Source organism: Anarrhichthys ocellatus, unplaced genomic scaffold (genome assembly GCF_004355925.1).
Source record: "Anarrhichthys ocellatus isolate YVR2014 unplaced genomic scaffold, GSC_Weel_1.0 scaffold15, whole genome shotgun sequence".
Taxonomy (NCBI): Eukaryota; Metazoa; Chordata; class Actinopteri; order Perciformes; family Anarhichadidae; genus Anarrhichthys; species Anarrhichthys ocellatus.
This window is the reverse complement of record NW_022280045.1, coordinates 7,138,108-7,154,472: the sequence shown is the minus strand read 5'-3', so window position 1 is coordinate 7,154,472 and position 16,365 is coordinate 7,138,108. Positions and strand designations below refer to the sequence as shown.

Below are 16,365 nucleotides of genomic sequence, written 5' to 3'. Positions count from 1 at the left end.
TTGTATTACTATATATATATATATATATATAATATCTATGTTCATATACAAATAATATAATTTAGCAAACATGTTTTTAAAAAGATAATGATGCCCGAAGCAGCGTGGTATTGATTATATTAAACATAACTGCAACGTTTATCATTTGTTCTCCCTACAGTATCGGCTCCTGACCACTAATAATTAGTACAATGGTTATGTTTGGACTACTCAATATACTTGAGGTTAAGCTTAGGGACAGATCGTCTTGAATGTCTTGAAAATGCCAACACTGACTTGAAGCATGAGAAAGGCCACGATGATTTTCTTTTCATATTCAACTAAACCGACAATCTTTTCCTCGTCTTAACCGAGGTGTTTTGGAAGCCTAAACCTGAAAACACACACATGACACAAGACACAAACCCCTGTTTCAGGTGTCAAAGTGTTGTGCTTTGAACTAATGAGTCTTGATAGTGGCAGGGTCCAAGGATATTTAATAAGCCCAAGTGTCATGGTGTCATGACCACCACCTTAAACACTAAGGCTATCCCAAATGCTCACCGTCATTCAGTGAGGACGATTAGTTGCAAATGACAGAGGTCTGCAAAGCAGCGTCCATTACTATCAGTGTCCATAGGGAAATCCACAGAGGGAAGACCCAACACAACTCAGCAAGAGAATAAAAGGCAACAATAAAATTTACACACAATAAATTTTGACAACACAATGATAAAAAAAAGAAAATCAAGCACCGCACTGCAATCACCTCAGGGTGCTATAACCTTTAAGGAGGCAAATAACTAGACTTAAAATATGGGAGAATAGCACTAAGTCACAGCAGAAACCAGATGATATCCTTCATGTTTAGTTCAGTGTTGGCATCCCTTAAAGATCACAGTCACTCTATGAGTCATCTGAAACATGATATGACATATTTAGTTTTTTGTGTATTTTACAGTGAAAAAAACATACAGTAATACAACAGAAAGTCAAATAGAAGTACTGTAAGAGAGTAATATTACCGTCTGTACATTACATTACAAAACTGAAAGGTAATTCTAAAAACGTCTCCTTCCAAAACAAATAATAATGCATGATGACTGCAGGGTTGTAGCTGAATACAACAGCTAGTATAGATGGGCTATTTAGATTAAAAAAGTAAATAAATATCAGATTATATCCTGGAAAGTGTAAAATTGACTTTCTGCAAATTTCCCTGTATACACAACATGCAGTGATAGTAGCTTGATAACGGAGATATTTTTTGGCCTCTAGCAGAGCTCTGCCTCCCTCACTCTCTCAACCACAAAGTCAATGGAGAAAAAGGACATTGGTACATGCCTGTGGGAATGTGTTTTTGTTAGGACTAATAACTCGCTGTGTTCAACAGAGACACAATGCTATTATAATTAGGACCCAACAAGGTTACTGCATGTGAACCTGTGTGAGTGTGCGTCTCGTATACTAGGTCCTGGGGAGATTGGGGCTAGAATTGATGGGGGGTTACTTTCCCTGTGGGACACCCACTGCCTCATTAGAAACAATTTAAATTTCCAGCAAATGAATGGGGCTGAGCTGTTAGAAAAAGGCCATAATGGATAGAGTGATCCTGGCAGCCGAGATTAATTAATCATTCATTAATTCACACATCAGTATATATTTTCGAACTGTTGTTTTTGTCAAGAGTACATTCACACAGAACAAAAATATTACGCATTACGAAGAAGGGATTTTTCTGAGCTTTCAACACCATGAATGAAGACATCAACCAATCACATCCTGCGGAAGGCACATATTCAAAACATACACGATAATGTACAACAACAGAGAGGCTACGTAGTCCAATACAGGACAGACAACTTTATTACTCCTTTCAACCTTGACAAAAAGTACCGCATTGCAGATCCACTCCTTCGTCTGAATCATTGTGTATTTAAGTTTTCCTAATTGTTAAAGAAATCCAGTGATACATAGTGTACATGGATTAAAAACAATCAATCACTCCTCAAAAGGCAAACTTTTGACAAAGATGGACCCTCATCCATCTCTTAACGTCGCTGTTGGATTGCTGCTTTCCACAGACAGTACTATTAAACCGTGGTCATTAAACTAGAATAGAGAAAGCATCCACAGCCCTTACTGTAGCAGAATATTCCAGAAACAGGTAAATGTCACTTAAGCAAAGATGGTTTACCAGAAAAAGACATAACTAGCCAGCCACTTAAAGCCCAGTAAGTTTGTTTGCACTCACAAGTGGTAAAAATGCTCATAAATGACACAACAGTCGAAGAGTCCAAGCAGCATCTTTCCGTGAGAGAACATCTTAGCTCACTAAGGTGTGTGAGCGTGAGAAGAAAGTATATTAAGAAAAGGTTGGGACCACTCAATTAAAATAGATTTAAATGTCTTTTGTAATGGACCAGATTTTCCTAATAGAGATCGTTACGTGACATTTTTATTCCGATTAGGCTGCTATCCTAATTATTATTGGCTTAATCATAAAGCATTTGTCGTTTTAGTTCCACCATTGTGAAAAGTTGCTGTTGCACTAATCAGCTCTCTAAAGCTAATCAACAGTATTGCCAAAACCGTGGTGACGAAGGTCCTCCTCGCTCAGAGGTCATCTATAAAATAATTACACTACTCAGATGGCAGCTGGCAGCTCCCTGCTTTTTTACTCTGCAGCTCACGTTACTGCAATTTAACAAGTATGTCGACAGAACTACGGTGGCCCTCAGGTTTCTTGAAAAAGTCCATTCTAGGCTACTGTAGAAACATGGCGGTGCAACGTGGCGGACTCAGTGAAGAGGACCCGCTCCCTGTGTCGATATGTAGGGCTCATTGTAAGCTATAAAGCACACCGATTCTTTGTTTCAGGCACAAATAAAAACATAGTTATGGCTGGGCATATTTTAGTGCATGTTAGATCATGGCCGCTGCTCTGCACTGCTCTCATATCTCATGGCCTACGTGATTTTAAATACGTCAACACTGACATTTGGTTTCCCTTAGAACTTGGACACCAGTCTCCTGGTGCCATTACTTTATTTTGCCACCACCGAGTAATTTGATCGTGGTCATTTCACTCATTTCTGTGAGATCAGGCTGGTCAAACCTGTTTAACGGCAGCAACAGAAAGTTTGTTGAGCAAACTTTGAGAGTTTAACAGTTAGACGCAGCCGCAGGATCTCCTCCCAGCGTAGTAGTCGCCAGGCAACAGAAAGGATGAGATTTTCTCGTTTCTGCCACTTTGCATTTAATCCAATAAACAAACTATCAAAACATACACGGAGCAGAGTTCTGTGAATCTGCACTCGATTAATCTTCCTCAACGACCAGGTGTGTGCCTCAGTAAACGAAAATGAAAGGACTGAATTTGAATCGTGAGAGCTCAATGTGGAAGTATAGAGACTTCAAACACAGCTTCAGAGCAATTTAATTTTGTAATATAACATTCACAAAGTTTATTTGGAATTCAGTCCCAAACTAATATGTTCAATTTCAAATTATGCTATTCAGATTTAGTCTTTGAATGCAATTATTCAAGTTAACAAATACAAAGTCAAATTATGTGTTCAAATACATTTTAGTGACACATACTTCATAGTCGTGTATCGATGAGATAAAACTGTGTGCGAGTATGATAAGAACCTATTAGAGAGAGAATCATTTCAGAGAGAAATGGTGATGTCTATGTAAAAGAAACTGTAGTATACGAGTGTATACGAGTGTATTTATATGTGTTCGAGGATAAAACCATATGAGTGGTGAAAGTGTGAGACAAATAGTGTGAGAGGGTGCAACTGTAGCCACTTCAGTGTACATTCATGTCACGTAGATACCCTCCGTTGTCATTGACATGTACAATTATCCTCTCATACTATTATGGCAGAGTGTCACATGCGTGTAAGGATAGCTGTGTGTAACAGAAAGTACTACATATGTAGTTAGTGATTGCACATGTAAGACGGCATGGTAGTGTGAAGGAGAGTGTGGTGTAACATTATGATGTTGAGAACAAGAATGATGTATGACCTAAACGGCCTCGCATGTCAATACTTCAACCCACTTATCAAAACAACCAATAATGCATGTGGTCAGGGACAGAAGACACACACACACACACACACACACACACACACACACACACACACACACACACATCAAACACACCAAACCACAAAAGCTTGAAATACAGCTTAGTCTATGTGGACCCAGAGGACTAAACCATCTTCATTAGGACCCTGTTCCCCTGGCGGCTATTTGACATCCCAACAGGAAACAGAGGCCATAAATTCCTCACAGAGATTATCACCCTTAAGTGCCACATGAACCACTCTACAATCCCACAATTTTGACCTCTCATCAAACCTCATTCACTCTCATGAGATCCAACAAAAGTATCAATGTATACATGCTACTGCCCGACAGCTTCTATTTTCATTGCGAGGTGATTTTAAGTCATTTGAAAACGAGCCCCTCTGTAAATTCAGACCGAGACAGTTTCTTTCTTTCCCCGAGGCAAAAACATCAATAGAGGAGAGAGAAGCCAGGACAACCTATAGCACAGGACAGATCGATAGCGCAACAAACTCAGTAGAGATTGACTGGAGAATTGCCTGGAAACATCCTGCTTGAGATTTATGACGTGAGGAGGACACGAGCCAACAGGAGAAGCTAGAGGACACGAGCGGGAGAGGACGAGAGAGCGATGGGAATCAGAGGAATTCTCTTTTCTTTAGCATTTCAGGTTCAAAGTGAATCGTCACCAATATCTCAGAGAATATGTCAATTTCAAATACACCATTGAATAACATAACGTGCAGTTTTATGTGAGAATATACACCAACATAAAAAAAAGTTTAACCTCAAACTGTGTTAATCTAAAAACCATTGTATTCTAGTCATTTTCCATTTCTAAAGGTGAGAAAACAGGAAATAAAACGGATGTCTCATGAAGCAGACAGGATATGTTTGACATTCCAGTGGCAAAATTACTGAAACAGTGACAAGAAGAAATGAGAAGATATCAGGTTCCGTGGCTCCTCCACACTAACAGAAAGCCCTTACCATACGTCACCCGGCTCCAGCATGCTCCGACTAGTGCAGCCGTCTTCTAATTGAATATCCTTATCTGGCTGTGAACACCCTCCGTTTCTCTGGTGAACTGAGACAAAGGCCAGTTGGAAAAGCGGCACATTTGTATTCACCCACAGACGCAAATGTAACGTACACACACACACACACACACACACACACACACACACACACAGATGTATTTACTGTACTTTCCTGCACCACGTGTAATGTTCTTTTCATGTAGGTGAACCATAACCAGACACCACACCGTGCTGTACTTCAGTCAAGATTAGCTGTCTTTAACTCAATTACGTCTCACATGATAAAAGTTCTGGGAAGTGTGCTAACTGCCTTCAGCTGCGATTTCTTTATTTTTGGTTATGAAATTAAGTGCAGCAGTTTCTAATGCCCTGTGGGCCCTTTAGTGTAGATTGGTTCTATTTTTAAAAAGCCTTTTTCCCCCCCCAGTCTGACAGAAGAAGAAGAAGAAGAAGAAGAAGAAGAAGAAGAAGAAGAAGAAGAAGAAGAAGAAGCTAGGGAGCAGCAACGAAAATAGACTCTCAAAGAAAGAGAAGTGAAGAGATGGAAGGCTGCTTTGTTCGTGAAAGGGTTAAAGAGAAAACGGCAGTGATAAAAGACGAAGAGCGCAGACCGCTGGCCCATTAAGGGGTTAACAGTCGGAGGGAGGCTGATAATGGAGGCAGGAGCGGCTGTATAGGAACTACAGCTCGCTGGGTGCCGAACACCATAGAAACCGCTAAACATAAAGTGGAGAAAAAAACAGGAGGGAGAGTGAGGGAGGAAGCGAGGTGCTACATTTCATGTTAGCACCGTGTGAACACTCCTAAACCAAGATAAATCCAAACAGCATTTCTATATTGTTGTAAAAATCAATGCTTTTTTTTTTATGGGCCGCAAACACATGTTCCCACCCATTAACGCATACTGTATGGTACTTTCCCCCCTCTGGAAACACGACTGCAGATGCATAATTAAGCATGGAGCTCCGATGTTGTGACTCAAACTGAGGACGGACGGCGATTCAGTGGGGGATTCCTGAAGAAGAGGCTCTTCCACATGACTAGAAGCTGCAATACAGGTAATGTGACCTTTACCATCTGCAGACAAGACTGTGGCATCCACATGATAATGATATACTAAAGCTCACCTCCCACTCATTCACTCGCTCGCTCTCTTTCCCTTACACACAAACACAGGTAGGAACGAGCATGTAAATGTGCACAAACACACAGATCACAGGCAGCAGAACACACATATATATATGTCACAAATATGCCCAGTGGAACAGATGTTTTACTGCAGTTTACATCGCTTGTAGTCAACCTCAGGAGACGTATATCCATCGTGGCTGTTTTATTTTCTCCAGCTGGGTGATTTGAGGTAACAGGGGGGGGGGGGGAGTGACAAAGCTGGAGGAAAGCAGCTTCATTCAACTCGTCGCCTGTTTCTATTTGCGAAGCTTCCGTGTTGGAGAAGAGCCACAATGGAAAGCACGCGCATATAATATACTGTATATACCACACATATAGTAAACATACATACACACACAGAGGCCTCCTGATTAGAGCTTGGGCTAAATATGAATTCCCATTGCAATGTGTTTTGTTTGTATAAAGGTAACAAATTGTACTAGGGTTTTTCTATAAACAGCTGAAGGCAGAGTAGCTCTAGATGCGGATCAGCTAAGGCTTTTTGTTCCTCATTGAATATTTATCAGTGGCCAGAGGAGGCTGTGATTGAGTTTTACAGTGGAACGGTTGTGTATCATGTGCTGTAAATTAAGTAGTACAGCAGCTCAGGGGATCAGTAGTCAAACGCTGACCTGAAGGCACAGAGACCTGATAAGGAGGAGGAGGAGGGGATAATGCACACAGGCACAGCAGGAAACTCATCACAAATAAACACACATGTATTGATATGCACGACAAGCGCACATACGGACCAAACACCGTATCTGTATGGAGTTTCACAATGGCAGGAGAAGCTTTTCAAACTTGCATTTTCAAGGGCAGGCTGCAAGCGAAGCGTTAGTCGATTGTGTGAGCAAAGTATGATGAAATCACACATCTCTCACATCTCGTTACTGCACTCTGCACTCCCACCAAACACAGTGTTTAACAAACATTTGAAAACAGCCAGCAGGCAATATTGAAATGACTCAATGAGCTTGCACGTCTGCAATAATATAAGATATGTGGAAAGTCGCGTGCGCGTGCACACACACCTGCACCTTCACACACACACATGCAGCCATCGTTGTAGGACTGGGTCTCTACAGCATCGTAATGACAAATATCTGCTTGCAGCTGCATTACTCATACTCTCATTCTCTTTTGTGTTGTGCCCTAATGCAGGAACAGCCTCAGATCAATAACCTAATTAGCCATAAAGCATATGCATTGAGGTGATACATTATATGTCTGGCATCCCTTGGCTTGCATCTCACAGGAATTATCATATAAATGAACTGCGGTCATTTCTAAAGCAAAGAGCCTTGGTGGGGACTTGGCAAAAAAAAGAGAATTTGTGAGTTACAGCACACATTAGAAAAAGGGAAACATCATGAGAGGTCGAACAGTCAGGTTACAAATTGCATAGACTGCTGGCAGAGCGTAAACATCTGCCATGCTGTGACTCTACCCGCGGAGTAAGTACGCAGCGAGGCTCACAGCGACTGAGGGAAACCCCCAACACTCTTTCTTTCCACTCTTTGTATTCAACTGGACTGCGAGTAATTCAATACACCTCTCCTTGTGCAGGCTCACTCAAATGAAACGCAAAGCGAATGAACTATATCAAGTGGAGCACTATTTGAACACCACTTACAGTAACATCAGTGTTTGTGTTGGCTGTACCCTTCACTGTGTGTGTGTGTGTGTGTGTGTGTGTGTGTACGTGACGTCGAAATGTGTGCAAGCCCATGCTGTACGTGTGTATTACACGAGTGTTAAAGGCATGTGTGAAACGGATTGTAAATTCAAAAGATTGATCTTGTTCTACACACGATTCCTTGACCAAACTCAACACCCCTGAGAGAGACCGCTACAACAATACAAGGCTGATCTCTCCATAGCAACACACATGGAAACGCAAATCTATTTCAGAGCAGGAGAGCAGCGTAGCACTTAAACACAGCAGACAAAAAAAAAGAAAAATAGGGAAAACAGCAATCAATTATTAAAAGAGCTTCATGTTCATACTTACTGCCTGTGTGTTGCCAGCTGCAGCCGAAACTGAGAGGCTCCCACAGCCAACAAATACCTCTCTTCATACAATCGTTAGCGTTATCAGGGGTCGACAGCAGTGCCGCTGAATACAGAGGATGTGAACTCGGATCTGCCCCTTGTCTGACATTTAAATGGTTTAGTGAGGTGTGTTTACTTTCAAGGTGTTGGCTGCCCTGCCGGACTTGAACGCAGAGGGCAGTGGAGACATGGAAGCCTAATGAGAGTAAAACAAACGCAGGGCCTGTAACAACAGGAAGATGACCGACAGAGAAAGTTTAAATCAACATAATGTTTCTCCTGGCATAGGCCCGCTGGTAAATCATAGCGCTGTAAGCACATCTGTCGACATCAATTGTTCTCAAACCCAAGCACTCGACGTTACCTCAGCGTTATTGCAAAGCCAACACAAACACACGACTGATAAGATTACTTCTCTAAAGAGCGCCGGCAGCCCAATTACCTCAGCATTTTCCTTAATTTAGACAGGAGGAAAAAAACATGAGTGCTCTGGATTTTACTTGGAATAAACCATCTTGGATATTGGAAAAACTGAAGAAAACTTGAGAAAAATGAAATACTAAAATATAAGCTTTATCTGGGTGAAAGCAGCAAAACGTGTGTGTGTGTGTGTGTGTGTGTGTTAAAATGATCAGTCGATTAATGAAAATGTGAAGTCAACGATTCAGAACAAAGAAAAATGTCAAATGTTCTGCTGATCCAGACGATGACTTGCTTCTTACTTTTCTGCCAACATTGAATACATATTTGAACTGTAAACAGTTGGTGACGAGGACTTTACACTATTTCCTTTTCATTTAACAATCAATAAATAAAATCAATAAAATTGCCAAATTCATTGATTAATGAAAGAGTTTGACATTTCAATCTTCTCATCCAACTCTTGGCAAGGAAGCAAGGAAGCAAGGAAGCAAAAAAGCGGACTCCCGAAAATGTCAAACTATTCCTTGATTCCTACAAATAATCAACTGATTAAGCAATAAAGAAAAAGAGTTGTTCACTGCAGCGCTGCAATACTTTGGTCCATCTTGTCACCGAGAAAGCACAAACAATACAAACTAAAGGAAGTGCACTTTCATTCTACTGGTGGATTTCTTGCAGAGTAACACTCGTGCGATTCTGTCGACTAATCGATCTGTAAAACCGAGTTCCTCCCCAAAGAATCACCACTGTAAATCTTGTGTTTACCAGAGATGTGCTGATGAGTTTCTTGTAAAAATGCATAAAAACTACTTATCGACTTATGAAATCTTGATCGACTACGACCAAAACCAGCAATTAGTCAACTAATCGACTACGAGGAGGGAGCCATAAAAAACTAAAAAACCTGATAATTTGTGGCCCTGGATGGCACCAAATCTGACAAACAGTAAAGTTATCAATCACAGGATTCTGCTAAACAGGACGTCCTCGTATCCTCAAAATGCAGCTTTGTTAAAGACGACAGCAAATCCACCGGTGTTTATACTACATTGTCCATGCAGGAGATCTCACCATGGCAGTAAGTGGCAGGCATTAAAGTACTTACACAGCCTATCACAATAGAAGCAGCAATGCACCTTTCAAAGCACAAAGTCATTGAGGCAGGACACAATATCGTACTACCTGCCATCAGTTCAGTGGGCTGGGTATCAAGTTTCAGGGATACTGTAATCGTATACACTTTATTAGGCTTGTTCTGTCACAAGCGTTTTGTTTAAGGGATTTCAAATGGGAGCGGGGGTAGGGGCTGACTCATTGAGGGCGAGTCAATAAGATGTAACCACGATGCCGCAAATACCCGTGGATGGATCAACGTGTCTAGCCGTATCAAAATACTTGGCACAGTCGGATCGGAGCGAGTGGAAAAGGTTTGATACTTACGCACAGTCTGTCCTGGGAGTACTTCTAAGATTTGTTTTCCTTTCAGATTGTATCGTAAATTAATGTCCAGTTTACTGTGGAAATTACTTGCCTGAAAGCTGCAGATAATTATGATGCTAAAGTTACATTGCCATTGTAATTATTTATATAAGAGGTCACTATTGCATATTGTGTTCATGCTTGGTTTTCCAGCTGTATACTGACCATTTTCCAGCTTTTGGTGTTTTTTGGGCCTGTAGCCATCAGAGACATCACGATCAGTTTGGAAAAGAGAAAAAAATCTCCCAGTATAATAACCAGAATGGATTTAAAAGACATAACAATCCTGCAGCTTGTTAAAATCCCAGCTGCCTTAAACAGTAATGAGTATTCACTGGGACTATTTTACGACTTACCAAAGACTCTTTGTACTATCATTTTACTCTATGATTAGTACAATATGGGCTTTTATAATGGTGTCACAACATCCTTATATTCTTCACAGATATCACTTTATAGGGGAAGATGTATGGATATTATGCATTTTTATTTTATTGGTGATGCACAATATACGACACCATTAACTTGGTGCGTCTATGATGCAGTGCACACAGCAGATCAGAAGAAAATGAAGCCCTGTTAGATACTATACTTCTTATAAGATGCTCTAACACAAAGTGGTAGACCCTATTTCTGGAAATATGTGTCCGATCAATATTGTGGAACTAGAGGAAAACATTTCCACTCTTCTTAATTCACCTCATGTCTTGGATTTAGCTTCCCTTTCAGCAAAACAAACTGTGATTTTAACTTGAAACAGGATGGTGACAAATTCGAGAAAAAAATAGAAGAAATTTCATCGTTTGGGTGTTCTGCTGACGCTCCAAAATTGAGCCAAGTTCAGAACAGTCATGTCAAGGTGGTTCGATGTACCACCTTTTACTACCGGCTCCAGCTCAGCCCCTGAAGACAGCTGCCGCATTTTAAAAAGGAGTCCGGTGCTCGTATTTAGATGCTGCACCCTCATCAGTGCCTCCCGTTATTTCCCCTTTTCTATCCTGCGATATAAAGACTTCACATCTAGCACCTGGAGGAAATGCTCGAGGAGGACAAAACAACTGTGCTACTCATTTGAAAATAAGGATGATTACTTTCACAACCAAGTGTCAAATTCCTTGTATGTGCAACATGCCTTGGCAATAAACGGTTCCGATTCTGAACACCTATTCAAATGTTCATATGGTTCATTGGTATGACCAAGAATTAACCATGTTTGGCCAACCAGATGTCTCAGGGAAGATGAGTGGTGGCACTTTAAAACCAATTCCTCTCCTGCTAGCAGCTAGAATCAACAGCAATGTACTTTGACATGTTTGATTTAGCTTTTTGTGGTACATCTGCAAGATCCGAAAAGATGAATTCTTCAACTCTAAGCGGAGAGAACATTAAACTCACTCATTTATCAACAAAATATTAGCTAATGTACAGGATAATGATTTGTCATGCTTATTATGAGTTTTCCGGAAGCTACATTAATGATCCGTCAGTGGTTAGCAGCAATTAATCAGCCAGTTAATAATTAATAATAGATTGTAAATCATTTGAAGCAAACTGCTTTAAACTTCTTCTTCTTTGTGTCTTCCTTCGCTCTCTTTTTTTTTTTAAACACATGCATGCTGACACACACCTTCCCACTTGTTACCACTTTCACTTAACCTATGATCTAAATGTCTGCAGGGCCATGTTAGCTTCTTTTACCTGATATTATTCCCCCCCCCCCCAATATGTTTTCATCCTTGTTGTCACTTAGAATGTTTTATCTTATTATCCAACATGCTTGTCATCTTGATTTTCTTGCTGTCAGTTGTTTGGCCAGATGTAATAACTCCTAAGAGGTTGACGTCTATATACATATTATATATACTACACATTTTACAATGTATTTGACTGTTGAGAGCAGCTCTCCAAGCATACATTCAGCACATACTACTGTATCAAATAAAGTGAGTGTGAGCACCCTGCCAGGAGCTGCTCACGCCGACAGGTACAGGCCTAACCGTTATGTCAGAGCGGTGTCTGGAAGCCAAGATACTGAAACCAGCTGTTGTTTCCACTGAACCCCTCGGTTCAGTGGAAACAACACACGATTTGTTTAATTCAGCTGCCGGGGAGCTTCATTAGAACAATTTCAGTGGGCTCCCCAAAACAACACTGCAACATGGAACAGGTGTGTGTGCGCGCGTGTGTGTGTGTGTTCGCGTTTGTGCGTGCATGCGCCTTGTGTGACCAAATTAAACAAACGCCAGGTTGGATAAGATATATCACGCATTGGGTTACATGTGCGGTAGTTACATAGGCGCTTTTGGAGAAGCTGCCCAAAACTGAATGACGATTAAAATACCCCCCCTTACATACATACACACACATACCACGCGCGTGCACACCGTACACATAGGAGAATGTGAGAATAAAAATAATTTGACAGGCGTGGTCATTGAGTGAAAAACGTTAAGGCCAGTTTGTTTTTTTTTGTCATTAGAGTCTAATTAGCTCCGATATCGCAAGAGAAAATGTGAATAAATCTACCTTATGGAGGTCGATGCGTATCCTCTCCTCTCCTTTATGCGGGCTCTCTGGCCACAGGTGATAGCTCGAGCCGTAGTTGGGGCTGTCTTTGCTGCTGTTGCTGCCAGTCGCAGACGAGTTCCCCGCGTATGCCTGTTGTGTTACCGGGGGTGTTACGCGGGAGTCGCGGCTGTGTGGCTGCGCCTGGTCGCCTTGCGCGGTGATCCTCCCAGACTTATTGCGGTCTTGTTCACAGTGCTGCGGACGCTGGGGACTGAGCCCCAGTGCGCCTTGCCGCTGCTGCTGCTGCTCTTGCTGTTGCAGCAGTGGAGCCTGGTGAGTCCTACATAGCTCTCCTGAGCCGCTGGCGCAGTAGTTGATAGGCAAGCTGCTCCCCACCAGTAGCTGTTGCTGCGCTCGTAATTGTGGGATCTGTTGCTGCTGCTGCTGCTGCTGCTGCTGCTGCTGCTGCAGGTCCTGAGTCTGAGACTCGAATGCTCTCCTGTTAGCCTCGGTTGACTCACATACATTTAAAGAGCCCCCTTTCTGCGAGTTTGCACGGGTTCCTTCAGGGGAGGGGTCCCTCTGTTGGAGTCTTAAATGACTGTGCTGTTGATGCTGTTGCTGCTGCTGCTGCTGTTGCTGCAACAACTGCCTGTGGTCTCGGTGCCCTCCTGCTCCTCCTCCTCCCCTGCAGCGTTCCACGATGCTTGCCTGTTGGTAATTATTGGCACTCCTTTGGAGACGATCCCCCCTTTTAGATTCCCGGGGAAACAGCAGAGAGGAGGAGGACGACGTTGGTGGCGGCGGTATAGGAGGCGGAAAAGGTGGGGAGGGCTGCGGTGGGAGAGGATCGGCAGGATGGTGATGGTTTTGAGAAAGGCTCGCCTCCTGCTCGGAAAAACTGCAGTGGCAGCTCGGAAAAACAGGCTGCTTCTCCGACTGCGGCGGTTGCTGCTGCTGAGAGCCGGCCGGGGCCCAGGGATCCTGCTGCAGGTGCACCGGCTGCCCGGTGCTGGGTTCACCGGCTCGGTGGGAAGGTCGCTGGGCGGTGTCGTGGCTCGCCAGAGGTAGAGGGTCGCCGCTGTGAACAGGTCGCCGAGAGGGCTGGCTCAGACACGGGAGCTCCTGGAGGCTCTGGCGTTGAGCGGCGGTAGTCGAAGTGCGGTCTCGGTGGTGAGAAGAGGGCGGGGGCGGCAGGCTGAAAACAGGAGCGTCTGGGTCTCGGCTCTGCTTGCTGCTTGCTTGCTTTTCGTCGGGGATGTGGTGCTGATGGACAGCTCCCGCGTACCGATGCCGCATCCCCTTAGTCGCCTCGTCTCGCTGTGGTTGCTCCTTTGCCGTGCAGAGCTCCGACACCCGCTCATTGCGATCAGTCCCAGCAGAATAGAACCGACTTGTATCATTGGTAGGTTTGACCAAGACCTGCCTTAAAACGTCACTGTAAAGCCAAAACACCGCCTTCGACGGAATATCTGTCCATCGCCTGCTATGCGTATACAGGTTGCAGCGGATCGATCGCTCCTTTCGGCTGTTAAGATATTACAAGTATGGGATTATTGAGACATAGACAGGTGCTTAAATCCTGCTCTCATGGTCGATCGCCTTAATCCGCTGTGGATCCAATAGATCGACTTTGTCAATGTTGCCATATAACCACCCATCATAAGAAATCACTTTTACAGCTACGTCACCGAAACAGATCTACAGGCCTTTCAAACAGTATGCTTTGTCAAGATATATCCTGAACGTCACTTTATTGCATGATTAACTCTAAGTGAGTCCTTCTATCCTAGTTCGATGCCCAAAAAGTGTCACTATTTTAAAAAATTACAAGAGGGACAATAAACACACACTTGATATCTATATTTCCAAAACACATTTCCACTTGTTGGCACACAGGAACGCATCAAACAAACAGGGCTGTAACGATTACCTCATGCTATATAGCCAGAGCCTTGCAGTCTGGTATTTAATAATTTAGCAGAATATGCCTGCATGGTTTTGTATTACCACGCAGAAATATTAAGAATGGGTGCTGCACGCAGAGCCTGCAGTCGGCTCGCAGCCTGGTGCGTGTGAGCCGCTGCTCGCTGCTGTTGCATGCTCCCGGTATAACATGGTAAAGGCTTCACTGTCACAGCGGAAAGGAAACCGGCTATAGATGGAGACAGAGAGAGAGAGAGAGAGAGAGAGAGAGAGAGAGAGAGAGAGACAGAGAGAGAGAGAGAGAGAGCGAGAGAGAGAGAGAGAGAGAGAGAGAGAGAGAGAGAGAGAGAGAGAGAGAGAGAGAGAAAGGCTGGGCGCAGACGGCGCTGTCCGTGGTGCTGAAGGAGTTAGGACGCACACCACGAAAATAGACTCCGTCGTGGTGTCAAGTAGCCAGAGGATGGACAACTGTCCATCACATGTCGGTCAGAAATTTCTAGCAGCTGTGAGGATTAGCAATTTGATAATATAGAACTTGGATTCAATGATAAATTATGCGTTTCTTCAGGTCTGTCTAATTGGTTTACCATACTGAAACAATACTAAAATGCCCATATATACATTGAAGAAGTTATTGGTGGTTGCGAACATTCCTCCTATCAATACTGGCCATGTAGGTGAACTCTGCATCAATAATCCTTCTGTTTGACACTGGTTCCTTGCTGAGGATATTAAAGAGTTACTAAAAAAAGACTAAAAGATACACCCTTGATTTAGTAAACTCATAGACTGCTGAAGCTGCTCAAATTCTGTGGCTTCAGCTGAACTTTTAATCAGACCTCTCAGGTCATCACGTGGTGGTTCTCTCAGTAAGTGAACTGTATGCCCATAGCACAATTTTAAAATGCTTTCAGATACTTTGGTCCTTCTCTGTGGAACAAACTGCTTGATGCACACCTTTTCTCAGGTTCATGATTGGTCGCTGCATGTTTGTGTCTGTGGAATGGACCGTGGGTTTTGTCCCCCCATCTCTTACATAGTTGTGTCTTCACAGCCAGTATTGAGAACAGAAATTATTACAACCTATAGCGCTTACAATGTACACATAGTCATTTGAGTGTTGTATTAAGATAGACTTTGACATGCTTGCTTCTTTCGTGCTCCATAAAAATACGTCAGTATTTGAAAATATGAGCATAGACAAAAGAAATATACATTTTTAGTGCAGGAGAGAGAAGTTGAGGCTGAGCCAATGCGACAGGAGGGGATAGAGATGGCAAGGGAGCCAACTTTTATATCATGCATTAGCCATTCTTAATAAGTAATAATCCTTTCCTTAAAGCTGGTTCAGCCGTTTGGAGTTTTGACAGAAAGACTGCAGCGGTGGCACACTTTGCCTAACCACTGGAAGAAAGCTGAGGTACACTGTTTTATAGCCACGTGAAGTACTGCAGGAATTTGGAGTGGATCTCTGGCCAGGGCCGCATTAGAAACCTGATCATTTTCATTAAGTAATTGATCACTGTGACCTGTGCGAGTTCCTTGGCAAGATGGAGTTTCATTTGCTAGTTTGGGAAGCAATGTTACTGCTTCCACATTAATAATTAAATCAAACTTTACAACTCCTGAACACACACAAACACTCACTCACCAACCGGCTATGAATGCCAAACCAACATTTTCTCTCCGTCTTGTCCCCCCC

General features: G+C 42.8%; 1 protein-coding gene across 6 annotated transcripts in view; it reads right to left on the bottom strand.

Annotated features, from left to right (window-relative positions):
* Positions 1-14,728, bottom strand: part of kcnn1a (potassium intermediate/small conductance calcium-activated channel, subfamily N, member 1a) — a 47,658-nt gene extending 32,930 nt beyond the window's left edge. For 4 of the 6 annotated variants that reach the window (XM_031854553.1, XM_031854556.1, XM_031854555.1 and 1 more), the window contains exon 1: positions 12,756-14,722. In XM_031854553.1, coding sequence (XP_031710413.1) covers positions 12,756-14,036 — 1,281 coding nt within the window. In that variant the 5' untranslated portion in view covers positions 14,037-14,722. Of the gene's footprint in view, positions 1-12,755 lie in introns of all 6 variants that reach the window. The other 2 variants (XM_031854554.1, XM_031854557.1) reach the window with 2 other exon arrangements.
* Positions 14,729-16,365: the final 1,637 nt, after the last annotated feature.